Source organism: Sphaerodactylus townsendi, linkage group LG04 (genome assembly GCF_021028975.2).
Source record: "Sphaerodactylus townsendi isolate TG3544 linkage group LG04, MPM_Stown_v2.3, whole genome shotgun sequence".
In the NCBI taxonomy this organism is placed as follows: domain Eukaryota; kingdom Metazoa; phylum Chordata; class Lepidosauria; order Squamata; family Sphaerodactylidae; genus Sphaerodactylus; species Sphaerodactylus townsendi.
In genome coordinates, this window is record NC_059428.1 from 32,611,230 (window position 1) to 32,633,641 (window position 22,412).

A 22,412-nucleotide genomic window follows, 5' to 3' on the forward strand; every position below is an offset into this window, starting at 1 on the left:
CACGGCTGGAAATGAGTTTTCATTAATATTGTAACACTTTTTTCCCCCAAAGCCACAGCTTGTCAGTTAATGATATGCCATTGTCTATGGAGAGGACAAGCCCAAGAAAGCAGTGGCCTGAAAGGTAACACAAAAGAAGGTGAAGAATCATGCTGATCTGGAGCCATAAAAAGTTCATGTTAATCATGCATAAAATACCGTGTATGTAGTATGTTATATTATAGAACTACAGCGATAAATAATTTCTCTTCCATTAAAGTCAAAGCTAAAGGACACAGCATGTTAAAGAAAATTGGTTCAATAAAAACTCATGTATACTCCTAAGCCTTAATTGCATAAAAGTGCAATAAATCAGCATAAAAATGTAACACATTTGTTGTTTCAAAGGGCAAAACCATATGTTGAAGTTCGAACAGCCTTTTTAAAATACAGTTATCTGAAGTGCCACAGTATTCATGCACTTGATCTTTGTGGCTGGTTGTTTTCTTAACGCAGTAAGTTAACAATAGTGTTTAAAATCGGGGCGGGGGGGTGAGCTCTGTAAATATTCTTTATGCAATCATTTAAATAATGTATTCCGTGGTGCCCCCAGAGAATTGGATAACTTAAAGATTGTTAGCATTATCATGCTTCATAGAATATTTGTTGTGTTTGGAAACTGTGTATCAGAATAAAGCTAAATATATATGGTATTATGCTGTTCACTGCCCTGAGCCCTTTGGGGATAGGGCGGTATAACAAATTAAATAAACAAACAAACAAACAAATAAATAAATATTAATAATTAATAATAATAATAATAATAATAATAATAAATAATTGAAATAAACATCTTGTTAAAATAAAAGACACACTTATTAACCAGTAAGTTTTTAATACAATATGTTCACACTTGTTCTTCTATTAAAAGGAATCTGTATTTTTCCCTCTAGAAAGCAAACCACAGTTGTTATATAGATATTGTGTTTCTTGATCCAAATGAGAACTAGGGCTCATTCCGCACATGCAAAATAATGCACTTTCAAACTGCTTTCAGTGCTCTTTGAAGCTGTGCGGAATGGCAAAATCCACTTGCAAACAGTTGTGAAAGTGGTTTGAAAACGCATTATTTTGCGTGTGCGGAAGGGGCCTAGGGCTCTCCCAATTTCTCTCCTGTAAGGAGTCTCAAAGAGGCCTACAAACTCCTTTCTGTCCCTTTCCCCACAACAGACACCTTGTGAAGTAGGTGGGGTTGAGAGAGTTCCAAAGAACTGTGACTAGTCTAAGGTCACCCAGGAGGAACGAAGGAGTGGGGAAACAAATCTGGTTCACCAGGTAAGAGTCTGCTGCTCATGTGGAGGAGTGGGAAATCAAACACAGTTCTCCAGATTAGAGTTCACCAGCCACTACACCACATTGGCAGTGGCTCTTAATCACACCATACTGAATTTTTAAAGGAGGGACCTAGTTGTATACTATAGTACCTACACGACCTAAACAAAAACAAATACAGCCATCCTCAGAATCTTAATTTTCATCTGGTTTGAGTTTATTAGCCTTCATCCACACAGCCAATTCCAGATTCCTATGTAGTCCATTTCAATTGGGTGAAATGTAGAAACAGCCTCATCTGCATATTGACCCCTTTCCTCCAAATCGTCAGTGACCTCCCTCAGGAGTTTCATTCATAGGATTTGAGACCGAATTCCATAATTGTCATGGTACAGAGCAGTGGTCACCCAGAATCACATTCTGGAACCTGTAGGAGCTGAAAGTGAAAGGATAACCAAGCTTGCTTCTTTCATAATCTCTTTCTAGTCCTGAGACAGGGTACAAAGGCCCCAATGGCCTCAGCATCACAACTAATATTGCACAACACAAGGTCAATGAGGTCTAAAATTGCTTTCCTGTCCAAGTGGCTGCAGGAGAAAAACCTGGTATGTGTTTGGGGAAGTGAAGGACTTCAGTGGGAGCAGCGCTGTGGTGTAAGGGGTCTGCTCAGGCGGTGGCTCTATCACAGATAATGTTTTCCTAAATTGATTGCTGCCTGAAGCGATTATGTTGAAAACGTGCATAGATGACAGTAACAATTATTTTGTAAATATTTCATGGAATGGTTGTTGTGGGCTTTCCAGGCTGTGTGGCTGTGGTAGGTATTGTTCCTAACTTTTTGACTGCATCTGTAGCTGGCATCTTCAGAGGTGTATCACAGAGAGATGCCTCTGAAGATGGCAAACACAGATACAGGTGAAACAGTAGGGGCAAGATCTACCAGACCACGGCCACACAGCCAAGAAAGTCAGCAAGAACCAGTTGAGTCTGATCGTGAAGGCCTTCGACAATACATTTCATGGAATGTTTGTAGTAGCCTCCACCTAAAATCTTTGGTTTCTATACTTTTTTAAAAGTAAAGCATCCAGAAGAAGAAGAGGAGGAGGAGGAGGAGTAGTTTGGATTTATATCCCCCCTTTCTCTCCTGCAGGAGACTCAAAGGGGTTTACAATCTCCTTGCTCTTCCCCCCTCACAACAAACACCCTGTGAGGTAGGTGCGGCTGAGAGAGCTCCGAGAAGCTGTGACTAGCCCAAGGTCACCCAGCTGGCGTGTGTGGGAGTGTACAGGCTAATCTGAATTCCCCAGATAAGCCTCCACAGCTCAGGGGGCAGAGCTGGGAATCAAACCCAGTTCCTCCAGATTAGATACACGAGCTTTTAACCTCCTACGCCACTGCTTCTACGCCACTCACTTCTTAAGTAAACCATCCAAGACGTTAGTCACTCACTTCTAGATCACACATTCTTTAATTCCCTTTCATTGGTATGTTATATATTCAAAGTAAAGGTGCGTTTTCTCATTCTTCAGTAAATCTTTACCGGCACGTTGTGGATGGGGAGGAAAGAGATGCCATTCTTATGTTACTGAGGATTTGTTAGGGCGAAGTAACTAATGCAGGAGGACCTTCGTGTCTGTGTGGCGCTTAAAGTAAACTAACTGTGCGTTTTAAGAAAAAGTCCTAGGAAGATGATGGGTCAAGAAGGGGCTCCTAGGGCGGAACTGAGGCGCGAGAGACGAGCGGCTCTTTCCCCCGCTAGATGGCGCCGTTGCCCCCGACTCGCTGTTCCCGGCTTCCTCTCAGGCTTCCAGGCGGCCGGCGCTGCCGGGGCGGCGAAGCCCTCCCGAGGCCGCTCGGGACTCGGCGGCGCTCCTGCAGCAGAAGCGGAAGCGCGGGCGAGGAGGACGAGGGGCCGCCGGTCTCTCTTGCTCTCCTCTGCCAAAATGCCGCGCCGAGAAGCGCGCGGCTGCCTCGCGACGCCCTGCGCCGTCGCCGCGTGCCTCCTCTTGTCGCTCTTCACCCGCGGTGAGTTGCCGAAAGCGGTCAGGGCTGGGGGGACATTTTGTCGTGCTGGAGGGTGTGTGTGTGTGTGTCTGGGGGGGCGGGGGGAATAAGAGAAGAAGAGGAGGAGGAGGAGTTCCTGAAAGGGGGGAAAAAAGAGACTAAATAAGCGGACATGTAAGAGCCGCAAGAGCCGGGCTGCCCCTCTGCCTGGCCGGGAGGGGAAACCGGATGCGGAGGCAGCTTCCCCCTTCCTTGAAGTTTGTTGCTGGGATGGGCGGGCTGAGGGGGCTTCCGAAAGGAGGGAAGAAGTCGCCTCCCCTTCGCCCCTCGTTGGAAAGCGGGCTGAGGTGGAGGCGGCTTCTGCCGACTGTCCGCCTGCTTTCCCCCATCAGGGTTGAACTCTTGTCGGCTAAGTGAGGCGGGATTGGAGGCGCGAGGGTTGGGAAAAGCGGAAAGCTGTTGCACGCTCGGGCGAGGTGGCGGCTGTTTCTAGAGCAGGAATAAAACGGCGAGAGGCGCGAAGAGGCGCGAGTATTTGTAGGACTTTTGAGAGCTGGGGAGCCGTGTTAGCATCAGGGGGTTTCCTAAGCTCGGCAGCTGCAACCGATCGTCCTCGCTTCCCTCCTCCAGACCTTTTGCGCTTGTTCGTGTGGGCGCCACTTGGTAGGAGATCGGACCCTTTTGCTGCACAATGTCAGGCTTAGAGTAATGGCCAGGTCCTTTCCGGCTGACTCAGTTCTCCAGGAGTCACTCTACACATGGAGTGTCATAGGGTTGTGGGTTTTCCGAGTTGTGTGTGGCTGTGGGTTCTGATAGTTTTTGCTCCAAACATTTCACCCGCCTCGATGGCTGGTATTTTCAGTGGCATGTCAGCCCGCCGATTCCAGCCACCATGACAGCCTTCAACCATACATAGTAATAGGAAGATTAAGAAAAGTCCCTGTTTCTAATTCTGAGCATGGCACGATATTGAAAGAGGGGGTTTGGTAACATTAAGAATTCGCCTACACAGAAGGGTCCAAGTTAGCAGGCGCTGTGTGGGAATAGTATCCCGGTTTCTAGGGAGCTGCTGGCAGAAAAATAAGAACTAAGGAAGTGCATCTCTAGATTCACACAGCAGGATGGCTCTGTTTACTGAAGCACTCCAAAGATCTTGCCACTGACATGGTTTATATTTATAAAGCAGAGTAATAATACTTGAAATGTGTCTCCTCTGCTCTGTAGATGGGTGCTGGGCTTTCCCCTCTCTGTAATGTTCAGATGCTTGTAGAAGGGATGCAGCGAGGCATTTTGACTCTAGATTCAAATAGTCAAAAAGACTAATTCTTCTCTCCTTGTTTTCATAGAATTGATCTGTAGTAAACAAAATAGACTGCAGCTTTAATTTTTGAAAGAGTAGAATTTGCAGTTCGCATTAAATTGAAAGGAGTAAGAATTGTGACCTCCCTCACAATATTAGTTTCAGTTGCAAAGTATCAAATATTTGGCAAACAGAAAGATCCTACTAGTATTTTCCTTCTGTCCCCTGCATTGCCATGTTTTAATGTTAAACTCAGGAATGTTAACAATGTCATGCATTTTAGCTGCTGTAGTAAAGATGCTCACTGCAAGTTCTGCAGTAAAAGAGGCAGGGCTATTATTGACCCAAGAAAAGCCAATCTGTGGTTTTAAGTCACTGGGCTCAAAACGTTGGCATTTGTAGGCATTAAAAATAAGGATTATGTGTCTGCTTCAGAAGTATAAGGGTTGCCTCTTGTTCCAAGTGTTGATGTGAAAATAATTTTATTAAAATATGACATCAATTGATTATTTCTCCCAGAGGTATGTTAAACAGAGAGATTCACTATATCATTACTTGATGGCTTTTAAATGTACAGAACTACCATGACATAATATTTAGGTTCTGGAACTTAATTCTCTCAGCTCAGTTATAAAACTAGCAATTCTTGCTTGGCTAACTCATAGGCTGTTGCTGTTCATGTAGCAGCAGTCAGGAGAGTTGATATGAAAAATGCCCTGTGAAAAAAACCGCCTGATTTATTTGGCTGCTTTACTGCTCCTGGCTGCCTCTGTATTAGAGATCCGGAGCATTCCGAGTTAACAGCAACGGGGAAGAAGTAAATTGTAAAAGTGTGTCAGGTAATAGGTTTGAGGTGCTGCCAGTGTAGATTATGAAAGAAATATAATACTGGACAGTCAGGTGGAACTGGGCTTTTGTTGAACGATAAATAGCATGTAATCTATAGTGATTGCTCTTGTATGAATCAAACTGCTACTTACGGGGAACAGTACAGAAATGAAATATCTGAAATAAATACAGTACACTCTCAATTAGCCTGATTTATTATAGGGATGGAAGGTGTGGGTGAATGTAGGAATTCTCCATTGCAGGCATTCTCATATTTTGCTGTATTGGATCTCCTTAAACCAGGAAATACTCTCCAAATGTAGGGAAGAAGCATAGTCCCATATTCAAAGAGACCAGAAGAAAAAAAGAGGGGAGAAAGCATTTGAAGCTTCAATTTTTTTTCTTATTAAGTGGCTGCAGTTTGGCTGCAATTATTGGGTGTCGTGTCTTATATAAATAGCTTACATTAGGGATCCCTAATCTTTCTGAGCTTGTGGGCGCCTTTGGAATTGGTGGGCACGCCCATGGTGGGCATACCCACAATATGGATGCTACAAAACAGCTGCTGTGGTGCAGTGGTGGCAGCTGCTGCCAAAGCAACAGAAGCCTTTCTGGACAAAAGCCCTATTTGGCCCTTCCTACTTTCTAAAAACACTTGTTGGGCACCAAGGAAGGTGTTGATGGGTGCTATGGCACTCATGGGCACAATGTTGTGAACCTCTGTCTTACATCAGGAAGCAGAAGTGCTGGTGGTAACATGTTCTCAATAGTGTTATTGAAGTTATGAAGTATTCTCTTCTGGGATGCCTACCAGTCTGTTTTAGATGGCATTAAATTTTTGTTTCAGGAAGCTTTGAAAATTATGTCATGTTTCTAAAGCGACTCGGTATGCAATTGTTTAATGTTTGGGGTGCTGTGTGGTTTCTGGGCTGTATGACTGTGTTCTAGTAGCATTCTCTCCTGACGTTCTGCCTGCATCTTCAGAGGATGCCAGCCACAGATGCAGGCGAAATGTCAGGAGAGAATGCTGCTAGAACATGGACATACAGCCCGGAAACCACACAGCACCCCAGTGATTCCGGCCGTGAAAGCCTTCGACAATACATTGTTTAATGTTTCTAAAAATTCTCCTTTAAAACTTGTAAAAAAATTAAAAATAATTGTTGTAAAACAATTTATTTTAAACAAATTACAGTCCAATCCGGAACCCCTGGTGGTGGGATGCAGCACTGCTTCAGTGGCGCCTTACCACCTCCAAGAGGGCTTCTCAGCACCACGGGGAGGCGCAAAACAGAAAAGGCTTCTCTGCCACCAAAAGCCCTCCATTGGGCTCTGCAGGCCTACGCCACCCAAAAGGGTAGCATTAGCTCAAGCTGCCAGTGTCAGTGTTCCAGCAGACAAAGACCAGGTGGAAGCTGACTAATGTCAGCTCCACCCCTGGCTGTGCTTCCGGAACACCCCCGCTACGCTGGCAGAAGTGGTGGGGGGTGCAGGAGTGCTGACATGGCACTCTATGCTGCATTTGGCCACTGTGGAGGGCTGCGGCAACTACCCGCTTGCAGATTTGCCCCTCTCCCAGGGTAAGTACCCAGAGGAGGGCAAATTCGCCTGTGCAGCCCCATGCTGCCTCCATTGCTGGATTCCGTCCCCGCTCTGAATTGGAGTGTTAAACTCAGACTGCATTTCGACAGCAAGTTCCCCAGAGCTGACTTAGGAGGCAATCATAAGCATGGCTATTTGCAAGTAAGTCCTATTTTATTCAACAAGGATTATTCTCAGGCAAATGTTTTTAGAATATCACTGCCAGTGTGGTAGCACTAAATCTGTAATGGGGGCAAGGACGTTTCAAGGTGGTAGCACCAAGTGGAGAAGAGGGCTTATCCATCCCCATCACAGTTATACTTTGGGACTGGGTTACTGATTCTGATGCCAAACTCTAATGCATGGGGGAAGTTCCAGAGTTACCGTGTGGTTTGCGTGTATCAATCTCTTTGAGTAAATGTGTCTGACACCTGGAGAAATGCTGGGTACACAACATTTGGCGGGGTGGGCTGAAACTCTTCTTTTGGTTCCTCTTGTGGTGAGGCTGCTTGTTACAGTTTAAGATGTACTGCTATATGGCCATAGTGGGCAATTGGCTTCTTGAAGGGTAGGCAAATACTAATGGAGCTGTAGACGCCTCTGTAATGTTGTCTTGGCAGCATCCCTTTCGTGAGACACCAGAAGATGTAAAATTTGTTTTCTGCCTTGTGTTGACTAGTTATGCGGGATCAGCACCACAGGATTTTGTACATGTCTGTCTTTAGAGAGAGAAAAAGGGCAATCGCAAGCTCTGTCACCTAACAGTTTGTTTTTGTCTTACAGTTATCTGTGTTATATTGGAAATGTGCTACATATGGCAGTCTTTGTTTTAGAAGATCTACAGCAAGTTCAGTGGCTCTAATGGGGACATTATAGGTTAGGTGTGGAATGCTGATAGAATTGATTCATTTGCCAGCAGTTTGAGAGTCACATCACAAGTTTTAGAGAGGCAGTAATGGGTGCCATCAATGGTACAATTCCTTTTAGAAGTCTGTTCAAGCAGGATTTGTAGTGGAAAGAAACAGTCTCTTTTCACATCCAACACAACTGTAGACTGTCATAATAACAAATGATTGTTCAAGGCCAAGCAACAAAGATTTGGTAATCTGAATTTGCAAGTCCTATGGGAAGTTCTCACAATGGAGAGATGTCGGGAGTGGTGTCCCCCCAAGGATCCGTTTTGGGACCAGTGCTCTTTAACCTATTCATAAATGACCTGGAAGTAGGGGTGGGTAGCGTGGTGGCCAAGTTTGCAGATGATACCAAATTATGTAGGGTGGTGAGAACCACAAAGGATTGCGAAGAGCTCCAAGCGGACCTTGATAAATTAGGTGAGTGGGCTAAGAAATGGCAAATGCAGTTCAATGTAGCAAAATGTAAAGTGATGCACATAGGGGCAAAAAATCCAAACTTCACATACACGCTACAGGGGTCGGTGCTATCAGTCACAGACCAGGAAAGGGATTTGGGCGTCTTAGTTGATAGTTCCATGGGAATGTCAACTCAATGCATGGCAGCTGTAAAAAAGGCAAACTCTATGCTGGGGATAATTAGGAAAGGAATTGAGAATAAAACTGCAAAGATTGTCATGCCCTTATATAAAGCAGTGGTGCGACCGCGCTTGGAGTACTGTGTCCAGTTCTGGTGCGCATCTCAAAAAGGATATTGAGGAGATAGAAAAAGTGCAGAGAAGGGCAACAAGGATGATTGAGGGACTGGAGCACCTTCCCTATGAGGAGAGGCTGCAGCGTTTGGGACTCTTTAGTTTGGAGAGGAGGCGGCTGAGTGGGGATATGATTGAAGTCTACAAAATTATGCATGGGGTAGAAAATGTTGACAGAGAGAAATTTTTCTCTCTTTCTCACAATACTAGAACCAGGGGGCATTCATTGAAAATGCTGGGGGGAAGAATTAGGACTAATAAAAGGAAACACTTCTTCACACAACGTGTGATTGGTGTTTGGAATATGCTGCCACAGGAGGTGGTGATGGCCACTAACCTGGATAGCTTTAAAAGGGGCTTGGACAGATTTATGGAGGAGAAGTCGATTTATGGCTACCAATCTTGATCCTCTTTGATCTGAGATTGCAAATGCCTTAACAGACCAGGTGATCGGGAACAACAGCCGCAGAAGGCCATTGCGTTCACATCCTACATGTGAGCTCCCAAAGGCACCTGGTGGGCCACTGCGAGTAGCAGAGAGCTGGACTAGATGGACTTTGGTCTGATCCAGCTGGCTTGTTCTTATGTTGTTCTTATGTTCTTATGAATACATGTGTGGAGATTGCTGCAACATGCCTATATTAGTAACCCTTATGGGGTGAGCTTGGGGCTGTCTTTATAGGAGAAATTGGAAGACTTTTGTTTTTTGTTTTTGCTGGAAGGGCTTTGAATTGGTGGACTAACTGCGTTATTGTTGACTGAGCCATTTCTTTTAATGGACCTTCTGTCTATTAAGGGATTTTTTTTTGCATATTTTTAGGTATTTCTATTTTTACTGTGAGCAGCATTTGGGGCCCGCTTGGGACCAAACAATGGCATATGAGTCCACCAAATAAATGAGCCTTTTTGTCATTTGTGACATTTCATTGCTTTTCAAAGAATAGACGACTGCTTCTTATTTTGTTCTTGCTAAAGACGAACACTTGTCTTATGGTGCCGAATCAGAGCGTTTAACCTTAATATGGGAAAGGTAATCAATCACCGCAGTCATTTTGGTGATGGGGTGGCATTGTATTTACTTGAGAACGTGGCATATTTGAACTAAAATGTAAGAAATCTGATTTTATGGGCTTTAGTAATTCAGATATAGTACACACTTGGAAAAGGTGTTCCGGACAGTGATCCAAAGGCACATAGTTCTGCTAAGTTGTTAAATCTAACCAGGAAAGGTAGCCAATGAAATGTGGGCAGTAACAATGAGAACCAAAAACCCCACAACACCCCAATGAGAAGCACGTTTGGGAATGCGTTGTGAGCTTCTCATGTACTCATGAGTATGTACTTATAATACTATACTTACAGATTGTGAAAATAGGAAGTTTATAAAAAAATTAAAAATACTTCAGTGATATTACAGCAGGTTTTTTTAAAAATTAGCTTCAAAAGAAGCTTTTTGCTATTGTATCAGAATAAGGCTTCAAAATAGCCTTCCGTTGGCACTTACAAGGTAGCACTTTTAAATGCTTTTTACTTACTGAATATTGAAAAGAGTTTTCATTTCAGTAATCTAGTGGCTTTCCTCAACCCAGTTCTTGCATTGAAAATAGCTCAAACATAAAAATGAAAAACATTCTCATGCTGGAAATGCATGGGCACAAAGTATTAGTGGGAAAATGGTGAATTTTTCTAAGGTTTGATCTCTTCTTTGGAGTTTTATTTCTGTCTCTGTTATCTGGGAAAACAGACATCACAAGTAAGGACAGAGATTAAAATGCAGCACATTTGTAATACAAGCTTCCCTGTACCTTCAGCCTCATTTTTATGGGAGTAGTATTGGAGTGGCTGATGTGATTTAGCAAGAAAAAGGATTTTTTCATACAGAAAAACAGTACTTAGCTATTTTGCTCCGTGCTAGATCAAATCAACTAGGATTGTCAGCACACTGATAATATCTACAATACCTCTACCATGAAAAAAATGGGGTCAAGAAGAGAAAGTCTCCAACTGATTTTTTAAAAAGCTAGTCTTGAAGTATATACTAAGATTCAAGGTCTCTATATGACAACAATAGTCATACTACCACTAATAAGAAAACCTGTAGTTTAAATGACAGTAGAAATATGAGATTATTATGGCAATGCACAAGGGAATTCTGACTCACAAAAGTTTATACAGGAATAATTTTTTAGTTCTCAAGATGCCACTGAATACAATATTTTGTTGCTACAGGTTAACACAGCTAGAAATAATAATACTTAATAGTAATATTATAATAATCCAATAATATTTCTGAATATAGTCATTTTAGCTATTTAGCCATTCATGACCTAAGAAGAAGAAGAGTTGGATTTGTATCCCCCCTTCTGTCCTGCAAGGAGACTGAAAGGGACTTACAAACTCCTTTCCCTTCCCCTCCTTACAACAAACACCCTGTGAGGTAGGTGGGGCTGAGGGAGCTCAGAAGAACTGTGATTAGCCCAAGGTCACCCAGCTGGCTTGTGTGGAAGTGTACAGGCTAATCTGAATTCCCCAGATAAGCCTCCACTGCTCAGGCGGCAGAGCAGGGAATCAAACTCAGTTCCTCCAGATTAGAGTACACTTGCTCTTAACTACTACCGATATGTCATTGCTGCTCAGTCAGCGGCAGCAATCCGTGTTAAAACTAAAGAATTGCTAATAGTGTGATTCTTGAAAAATCCAGGTTCGGGGTGGGGTAGGGGGACACAGAGTGGACTCGCGTTAGAAGCGGGATCCGTGCGAAGTTCCACCCAACATAGGTTTTATACTGTGGTTAGCATGGGTTTATTGGCCCGTGCGGAAGGGTCCCTAGTCTCCGCAGGTTAACCAGTCCAATCATGGGAACAGGAAATGTGAGAATTGCCCCAGGTTTATAGTAAATGGAATTTTAAAAAACATTAGATTAAACAAGGAGAATGAGGCCCACAATTTTGTCCATGTATAAATTACTGTTAAATTTGAAATTATAAATAACTAGCGGGGCTTATTGTGGCTTATTGTGGTGAAATGGGAAAGGAACAGTAGCAGCAAATCAATTGCAGGGGCCAGCAGTATGTGTTCATGCAAACATGCAGCCTGATACTGTGCGATGTCAGTGATGTGTGTGCCCGCGTTCCTTGGGGGGGTGGCGGATGGAAAGGCATCCCTCCCACACATCTAGGCTGGCTGGTCATGATCCTTTACCTGGGAATAAGTTTGGTTGGTGGCAATGGGTGTCGTTTCTGAGAAAACCCTCTGAGGGGCGTGACGCAGCCATTCAAAGTATGTCACGGTTGCTGTACCGAGCTTACTCCTGAGTAATGCATGCCTGGTTTTCTTAACTGTAACCGCAGTATTCAGGGAATCTAGGGTGCCTGGCCCCTTCCTCCCGTCCCTTGCATGTCGCCCCTCACTCTCTTCCCTCCCTCACTTCTCTTCCCTTGCATGCCACCCCTCCCCTCCCTTTCCCTCCACTAGGGTGGGTGCGTCATATCAAGATGCTGGGCCCCCTGCCTCCCCTCCCTTGCATGCCACCCCTCACTCTCTCCCCTCTCTCACTTCTCTTCCCTTGCATGCCTCCCCCTCCGTCCCTTTCCCTCCCTGTCTTCCCTTGCATGCCACCCCTCCCTCTCCCTCCCTTTCCTCTCCCTCGTGTGTATGTGTGTGTGTATGTGTTTCACTTCCACTCGAGTTACTGCCTATGTACTGTTTCCACTGCTCATATCTGACCATCTGAGTGAACATTCTAAGCTGCACGAACATTCTAAGGGTGACAGTTACACACAGGCAGCTGCATGTCCTTCACTATGGGGCGGGGAAAAGGTGTTTTACCTGAGCCAGGTGTGAAATTTCAGGTATGGGAACATCTAAAAACACTCTCACCTGGCTGACTATAGTGGCTAGGAATTTTCACAGGAATTGGCCCAGTAGTTACTGAGGTATACTATCATCAACAAATACACGGTTAGCTTTTTATATATAGAGATTTCTTCTAGGATTTCTGCCTGTTGGAATTATACAACAATTGGCCTCTTATCCAGGCTCACTTTGTAATCCCTGATTAGTTTCAGGGTTGTGTATTAATATTTTATAAACTGAAGATACTGTATGTTGCATGATATATTCAAAAGTTATGATGAGACAGACAGCATTTTATTCTTGGTTGCATATTTCAGTTTGTAACTCCTCATGTGGCCTCTCATCTGCTAGCAAAAATTCCATGTTTTTATAGAAGTTCTTCAAAAGAGTGCATTTTTAGCAGATAATATATTATTTTCTAGGTTAATGTAAAGTTTTACTTAGAAATGCATTAGAACACAGCTTATGGGTTGACCTTGAAACAACAGTTCTGAAAACAGAGGCCATAGTATTGGCAGGGAGTATTTCTCCTGTGGGGCTCAAAACACAATTAAAATGTGTACATAGAATTGTAGTCCTGGATTCTAAGTTATTTCAAGAAGATATAGTAGGTGGTATAAAAGTATAATTTGTTGGTAATTTACAGGGTATGTAAGCTTTGTTCCCACTTTTCTTTTACTAAATTGGTTTTTTATCTCATTTAAGCATAATTTGTTATTTATTCAAATGAGATATTGTTAGATTTTATATACTGAGTAATTTCATTACGAGACATGTAGGAGGATCTTTAAGACTACAGATCCTGTTTGCTATTTGGAAGATAGGTATCCACTTTGTAGAGCTTCTGGGGAGATGTAGGAATTAATTACTAATTTCTATTTTATTTGGTATGAATTTGACATTAGTTTCCAGTAGTAAATGTGGCTTCAGTTGAATCAATTGCTTGGTAGCTATTTAGGCTTCTGTTTAAAAGATGCAGATTTGTGTGGGATAGTAGTGAATCTTTTATTTGCAGTTTCTTGCCTGGCAATGAGATGATGTTCTAATCATGGTTAGTGAGATGGAGATTGTCGGATTTGTGATAAAAAAGGGTCAACAGCTTCTTCTGAGATATATTCTATGCTGAGTCTCAAGTAACATTTGTAATTGTGATCCATATATATATATATCTCCTTTTGCTATATATATATATATATATATATGTGAAAAGTTTGTTCCTCATGCCCTAACGCAGAAGCAGCTGGACCGATTGCTCCCAAATTTTGACACGACGTGTCTTCCCATTGCGGGCAGGTTTTGCAGCCTTCACTGGGCTCGCATGTCACACCGGAGCCCAGTAAAACGCACGTTTCCCCAAACCTGCGGCGGACCAATGTGGGGCTGCCGTACTGGGGGAGGGTGTGTGGCTTGCCCACGATTGCCGCGGCGTGCGCGCTCATGCCATGCGAACCCACCTGCTGCTGGAAGCGCCCACAATACACAGGGACAGGAAGGAGGAGTGTTCCAAGCCACGCCGTGGGAACAAGCCGGTATGCCTCTCCCCTTCCTCCTCCCTTCCGTGCGTGGCTCCACACAGTAAGCCACAGCAAAGCGTGGCCGGGTCCGCTAGTATACTATAATTTTTATAGGCTTTATTTAAGAAAAGAGAAGGCATTTACAATTCACTCATGTGCCAGAATAATGCAGTACATTTACAGTGCAATCCACCGAGTGTGTATGTGTGTGAAACTATTGTGGAAGCGGTGCCCTCATGCTAACACGGGTGCCCCTTAAGCCTGTGCAAAGGGCAAATATGCAGCGGTATGTCATTCCTGTTGATGGTAGGGTGCAGTTTAGCTCTCCTGTGCTAGAACATGGAAGTTGCCCCTGTGCCAGCACTCCTCTGCTGCATGAGTCTGTGCTGGCACTGGGGGAACAGTCCAAGGGTGTTCTCAGGGGTGGGGCCAACTTTAGTCCACTTTCTTAGGACCTTCAGCCCGGGAACACCCTCTATACTGCCCGGTATTTGCACCACATTGTAGTGTGGCATAGCCCATTGGGCAGCAATAGGGGCTTTCAGGTTGGCTGTAGAGTTTTTAGTTTTCTGTGCTCCTTGTGCCACCTGATACTCCTCAGGAGGTGATGCAGCAGCACCGCCTGTGGCCCCTGTAGAACTGCCCCCTCCCCACCCCCATGGATGGCAGACATGGGCTGATTGTGTAGCAAATGGTTACCTCAAGACTCTTCTCTGTGCAGTGGGTTTGCAGAGGGCCCTCCTCATATTTCTCTGTTTACATGTGAGAAGATAGCCCAGAGCTTGCCCTGCAGCTGCTTGCTGAACTCTCAGCTGGCCTCTCCTTTTGCTGTCTTTTCACGTAACTACCTATCAGCAGCCTTAAAGGCACAGATCTCATTGATATTCCCTTCCCCTCTGTTCCCTTACATCAGACCTGGGCATTATACGTCCCGCGGGCCACATCCGGCCCGCCAGATGACCCTGACTGGCCCCCCTGCCTTGCTGGGGAGCGAGGCGCCTTTGAAAGACCCACAGAAGCCGGCAACCAAGGCAAGAGGGGCTTTCAAAAGCACCAGTTGATGAAAAAAGTAGGTCAAGGGACTTAAGTCTCCCCACTTGCTTGATTGTCACAGTGGACAACTATGCAGGTAGGTTAAGCCTGTGATTCTTTGTGCCAAATAGTGTTGTATGCAGAACTGTTGCCACTGATTCCAAGTTGATCTGTGCACCTGTCTGTCACTTATCAGCCCCTATTATGCAGAATTGAGTTCAGCCTTTTGGCCCGGCCCTCCACAATATTTTCTGTTTCTTATGCGGCCCCATGGAAAAAATAATTGCCCACCCCTGCCTTACATGCACTGACCCACTTACCCACTCATTCACTGCTGCAAGAGAGAGGCTTTAAAACAGAAGTTTGTCTGAGAGGACATTTTAAAAATGCCCTCCCAATCATTGGGCAGGTCAGGAGGAAAGTGGGGTGGGGCCAGAAAAAGACACATGCTGTTCTTTGGCAAAAGCCATATCAGTGTATCGAGACAAGCATTTAGAGAAGTGGGAAGGAATCGGCAACAGGGAGGAGGCAGAATATCTCCACTAGCAAAATAGGTCTGTGACATCTAAGCAAATAATTGATGTCACCATCTAAATAAATTCTTACTAAACATTTAGAGAACACAGACCCTGTGTTTTAATATTTCAATACCCCCAACTTGCAAAGGTAGAGAAGTAAAGGTAAAACAATTCAGAATCATTATAGGAAAGAAGAACTAAAAATAATTAGGGAACTCTTCGGTTCCTTAGATAGGGACAGCATTTGTAAAGTGTAAAGATATACAAAATTAGACATAGTAAGGACAGAATGGGTGCAGATTTTTACTCTTTCGTAGCACAGTGGTGTTGATCAGTTTTGAAAGGGCAGAAAAGTTCTATTTCACGCTACACAGTTCATAAAGAATTTGTTTCTGCTGGATGTGCTGAATGATCACTAGCAAAGATGGCTTTAAAAAGTCAAATGCTGGGCTCAAAATGAGGAGGACTGTAGGCCTTCGTAGTCTGCATATTGGCTTCTGGCTGTTCATCATTGTAAACAAGAATCTGAACTGAATGAACTTGTCTCTCTCTAGAAGAGTTGATCTTATATTTTTATATAGAGTTCCCAAATCATGAATGTTCAAACCTGTTAACTCACACAGCCATCTTTCATGCATTTCTCCTTTTATCTTGAGAAAGGTGCCCAAACTCCTTCCATGGTTATTCCTTGCATAATTTTCAAGTATATTCAGTATACTCACTGAGGCTCTATCACAGCAATGGCGAACCTTTTCGAGACCGAGTGCCCAAATTGCAACCAAAAGCCCACTTATTTATCGCAAAGTGCCAACACGGTAATTTAACCTGAATACTGAGGTTTTAGTTTAGAAAAAATGGTTGGCTCCGAGGCGTGCGTTACTTGGGAGTAAGCTTGGTGGCAGTTGATGGCTTTGCTTTGAAGCAACCGTGCAACTCTTCCAACGGGTGAATCACGACCCTAGGAGGGTTTACTCAGAAGCAAGCCCCATTGCCAGCAACTGAGCTTATTCCCAGGTAAAGGATCACACTTTAGTTCTTTGCATGAAAATCGGTGGGGTTTAACAGCGCTTAACAGGATGACCTACACTACTTTCCCAAAACTAGGTCTTAGGTTTAATGCTAATAATCGAGCCCAGCTGCCCAGGCCAGCCTAGATGTATGCGTGTGGGGGGGGGGGCGATTTCCCCCCACATTACAAACTCTGTTTGCAAGTGCCCACAGAGAGGGCTCTGAGTGCCACCTCTGGCACCCGTGCTATAGGTTCGCCATCACTGCTCTATCACATCTCCTCACCTCCGACTCCCAAATATGATATCATTCTGGCAAGACAATAAACCTATTTTCAATATGAGATATTTTTAAATCCCATTTTTGACGTGTTTTCACATTATCAGTGACCTTGATGAGTTAGTGGCCTTTGTGGTGCTGTTCATAATTTGCAGTCCAGGAGAATGGCAGCTTTCAAGTCTAAATGAGCCTCATGCCAGTTCTTGGCACTGTTTCAGGAAAGCGTGAACTCCTCTTCACCTTAGACTCTGAGGAGGTCTTCTCTAAAAATAACAAGTTTTAACCTAAGGGTAAAGAGAAACTCAGATCTCCTATGTGCCAGCACATTGTTCAGTAAAGCAAAGTGCTTGAGTGGCCAGATGTTATTTTTATGGGATTTGTTTTGACTTGAAGCCAAAATAAATTGGCTTCACATCAAAGAATCATTTCCTGTCCAGAGAAGCATGAGAGAAAAATTGTCAGGCTACAGAAAACGATGCTATTATTGAAACAGCAAAATTGTCTAATAGCTGCATAACAGACACTCTGTGCATTTAAGACATGCCATATATGCATATTGTTTTTTAAATACTGTTTTGTTGCAGATTTGTCAAATTTGAAATTAAGGTGGTTTGAGAGGAAAAGATAGATAACTTTTTTTCCCTTCCTATTTCCAGCTTTGGCATTAAATATTGCTGCTGAAGAATTAAAGGATCAGAGCAAGATTCTGGTATCTCAGGTATTAAACTGTCTGTCCTCTCCCAGAAGACTTCTGCACCTCTGAAGCAGAGCTGGTCCATAAATCCCACCCAGTCTTATTGCACACAGATCTTCTTGAAATGAAAGTGAGACGTGCAGCAGCTCTGCTTAGTGGATTGTGTTTCTGTGTTTGCTTTTGTAAGCTTTTTTTGATATATATTTATAAAAAACACAGTACAGCTACCCTTTCTTAAATTTCAGGATTAATTTTGTTGTCTCTCCCCTATGGCTCCGTTCCTGACTACTCTGGTAATGTTGCAACAAGATGGTCACATAAGAGAGACAAATAGGTGGTTATATTTCGAGAGCCAGATATGCTGGAGTAGGAAGTGGCTATATATCAATTGGACCCTCCAATGTTACCTTTCGCATTCTAATATTACTGAACCAGTGTTAGATGGAGTTTGATGAAACACCAACCATATTGCTTCTGTAATGTAAGAATGAGACTTTGTTCTCTTTATCTTCCATCCGTGATCCCACATTCCAGGTTTGTGGCTGAGCCACCAAGTAGTGTTTTCCCATTTCTTTCCAATAAGTGGAGCTAAATAAGTGGAGATAAACTTGTGCTTCTGTCTTTGGCACAATCTGAATAGAGGGAGCAAGGTTGATCTCCCAAGCAAAATCTATTGAATGGGTGCCATCACAGAAAAGATTTGCTCTACATCCCCTCTGATCCTGAACACAATGACTCACAATTTCCTGAATGAGCATAATAGGCATATGCAAGAAAACGCTTCCAAAAGCATTCAAGCCCCAAGAAGTATTAAAAATAGGAAACAATGCCTTGCAGATAATGCCTTTCATCAGAATTGGCTATGTAAGAAGCAAAAGCAATTGGTTTCTCATTCCATCAGGAAAAAAATGTTGAAGAGAACTGTATCAGTTCCATATGGAGAGACATCACATGGCTGTTGCAATTGCAAAAGAAGAGAAATGAAAACTGCAATTAAAGTCAAAAGGGGTTGTGGTTTTTTTGCTTTCTCAGATACTCACGTCCATTTCCATGTTGCCTTGCTTGGAGCTGTTCATATAAGCATACCAACACAGTAGATAGCTTTAATAGTAATTTACCATAATTGATAAGCAGTTGTAAGGAGCGCTGCTGTTTGAAGGATCCCATTCCCTTTGTCAGATGAATTCATTATACCAGTAGCATCAAAAATATGGCCCAGGTACTCAGTTGATTTAAAGAATTCAACTTGCTAGTCTAAGACACTATCCAGATCCTGAAGATTCTTCTCTTTGCATTTTCCCTGAAACAAGGATGAAAACTAAATATCGCTGGATATCAAGCTCAGTCAGGATCTCATCCATGGCTTTTTGAAACACAGCAGATGCAGAAGAGATACCAAAGGGGTATCTGTGTGTGTTGATAGTGACATATTTCACAGATGGAAACTCAGTCCCAATTTGGAGGTAGAAATAACTATATTTATAATCGCTTTGAAACCTACACGACACCTAAACATAAACATAAACTGAATTGTATTATCTATTATAATCACAGGTATAACAGATGGTGCCTGTTCACTTTGAGAAACAGGTGTCAAAACTTCAGTCTGCATGAAATGGTCCCGGTCACCTTACTCAAGTGTTTTGAAAGTGTAAGAAATCACTTCTGGTTAGCAGTCAGGTTTCACCGAAATCTTCACCGGAATAATGTTGATAAGCTCCAGTTCATCTTTGAAAAGTGTAGAGTGTACAGCCAGGATTCCTTTTGGAGTTGATTGTGATTAAAATATTGCTTTAGGTCGATTATACACTATTGCTCTGCCCACAGTGAGGGAACGTTTCCTTCAGGGTAGAGGTTTCGGTACTGATGCACTCTGTGTTACGGCGCCGCAGATCTCCAAAGCCCCACAGTAAGTGAGACTGGGAAAGCCTCAATGTTTTCCTTTGCTTTGGGATTTCTGCTCCTTCTGGTCTCTCCCCACCCCACTGCTTGTGGACATTTCCAAGGGATCTGTGTCCGTATTTTGCAAAAAGCACAAAAATATCTATATAGCATAAACCTATCGATATAAAAATTTAACGGGCTTCAAAAACAAAGCCAGCAATTTTTCAATGACCAGGAGCGACCCAGAAGTGGGGGCAGGCAAGCTGCTCAGCAGCCAGTGGCGTGCCTCCTTTCATGTAAACAGAGAAACATGAGGAGACCCTCTATGACCCCACAGCAAACCGAAGAGCCCTGAGGAAAACACTCCAGGTATAATGGGCCTTAATCTGGTTTCAGTTCACTTAAACCAGTTCAGATAAGTGTCCAGATAGTGTCCAGATAAGGGTGCAGTAAGACTTACCTTCCTGTTCTATTGCCATATGTAGCATTTCTTTTTGGCACAAGCTTATCACCTTTGCTGGTTTCCAGAACTATGACACTTTCTTCCGATGGAACTTTAGACAGCATCTGAAGATAAGAGAGCCCCAGGAATTGACTACATGTCTCTAGTATCTTATTCTACTGTAGTAGGAACAGGGCAAAAATGAATGCAGGATTGCAACATGCTCTTTCTTCTAGCAATGTCTACAAATAAGTTGGTTGACCATCATTCCCCCTGGGCATGTATGCTGTCAGCACAATGTGTGTGAGTGTCTTTCATAAGGTTTGGCTTCTTGCTGACTGAGAAGATTACTTTCCCAATTCATGTTCCATCCTAGATGGCCATTCTCAAGAGCTTCCTTGGCACTTCAGTGTTGAGACAGTTACGAACTTTAAAAAAACTCTGATCTGTAAATAAGAACCAAATCTGACTCTCAAATCATTATTAATAATTTGTTCAAATTGGCAGTGTTCTGGTGTCTTCCTAAGTGCAGCTGCAAATGTTACTGTTCACTTGACATGTCACTTGCCTGATGTTGCTAATGGAATCTGTAGCATTCAATAATCATTGATGCAGTAGGAAAAATGAGATCACATTGATTCCACAATGTCAACATAGTCAACATAAGCAGCATAGCTTATCTGCAAAAATAACACTCTGTACTTTCAAGAACTTCCAAGAAGGACAGGGAAATCCAGGACACACACACACACACAAAAAATAGACTAGTTGTTCTCTTGTATATGTCTTTCTCCATCACAACCAGCAAGATAGAGATATTTGGTTTAACCAGAATAAAGTTGTAGATTAAACACTGCTCAGACCTTATTTCATTCCCTTCATTGAATCCCCTAATACTTCCCAGAAATGTTGCCATTGTTTAAGGTCCAGTATATTTCTTTTGTGTCCTGGATTTCCCTATCCCTCTAGGTAGTTTTTGCAAGTACGGAGTGTTATTTTGGTAGATTGCCCTGAGAATGGCTTCTTCAAACTTATTTCGCTCTAATTTCAGCCAGAAACTCCTCCAATTTTTTAGTTTCCCGTTTTACTTTCCTACATCCTTCCCCAGCACTAAGGATCTGGTACTTGTCTTTCATAAAACCCCGAACTCAAACCTGTAGTGGGCCAGAGGATTCTCATTGATAGATATTATATCTATGACTGCATTACTGCAGACATGGTTGGCCTCTTAGCAACCAAGCAGTTAGAGTAAGTTAATCTCTTTTACTGGACTGAGAATCAAGAAAACAGAAATAAAGGGAATAAAAGATTTAAAGGAACAATATGTCACAATCAGTATACCTGAATCAAGTCATGTAGTGGGTACTGCAAACACCTCTGTCTTGCACTTCCACTTTCAGAAAAGACCATTGTCTTTTTTAAAAAGATATTTCCATGTTTATTATTGGGAATCTCTTTTATATCTAAACTGAAGAATCAAATCTGCGGAGAGCCTCTGATTCAGGAGCTGGAAGGAAGGAGATTCATGCAAAAGTTTTGCCATGAGCCGACAGGAAGGACTCAGCTACCTGGATTTAGCTCACAGATCATGTCTTGAGTATTTGGTACATGTAGAATTTACTTAAGAGAAGGCTCCATTATGTCTCCTTGAATGTTCACAATTTAGGTAGAGTTTTCCCCTAACTTGTGCATTTGGCACATCTAGTCATTTTGTCACCAGTTTTCTGGTAATCCCAGGGTCCATGCTTCTTCAGGTTAAGGGACAAAATAGCTTCAGAAATATTTTTAGAATGTAGTTTCCTCGGTGATGGTAGCATGAACTCTGCTCTTAAGTACAAAGCTTAAATTCTGACACAAATCTATATGAAAATAGCATGGAATTACTGGGTTTTATTTCAGTGTCTGCAGTGACCTTTTTGTATTTGCTTAGGCTGCTATATAATTTGGATTTGAGGCTTTTTCCTAAGATTGGTATGCGATCTGAAGTAAAATATTTTTAAGGATATTAATGTGGCGTTTCAATGAGGTGTTCTTTCTGTATTTATTTATTCCATATTTATTTAACCCAATCTGATTACAACAAAGAAATTTAAAATAGTGGAATTGATTCAAATAATATCATCCATTTAAAAAGTCCAATGAGCAAAATCAAATTAACATTAGCTTAGTTAAGCTAGAAGATCATGCAGTCTAGCAGCTAAAAATGTGACCAGGAAAGTATCTGATTCAAGTCTCAGTTTAGGGATGAACTTACTTAGTAAGGTTTGGGAGCCTACCATTCTCAGTTTCAGCTGCAGTCTGCAGCTTGGGATACCAATACTGGCCTACCTCTGTTGTGAAGATTGCTGAGAATAATGTGATGCATTCTAAATGTATGAAATGTTCTGCGCAGTTAAATGCTTTTTTTGTCTTTGAAAGCAGAAAAAATATTTTTATACTAATTATGGCTGCTTGTTGTCTTCAATTGTTCTGAATCTGTAGCACCTGATTCAGTGATTT

At 42.8% G+C, this 22,412-nt stretch overlaps 1 protein-coding gene across 1 annotated transcript in view; it reads left to right on the plus strand.

Moving 5' to 3' along the window:
• Positions 1-3,126: 3,126 nt before the first annotated feature.
• Positions 3,127-22,412, plus strand: part of B3GLCT (beta 3-glucosyltransferase) — an 81,175-nt gene continuing 61,889 nt past the window's right edge. Inside the window, exons 1-2 of the mRNA XM_048494044.1 lie at positions 3,127-3,336; positions 17,550-17,611. Of these exons, the coding sequence (XP_048350001.1) occupies positions 3,255-3,336; positions 17,550-17,611 (144 nt within the window). The 5' untranslated portion in view covers positions 3,127-3,254. The remainder of the gene's footprint in view (positions 3,337-17,549; positions 17,612-22,412) is intronic.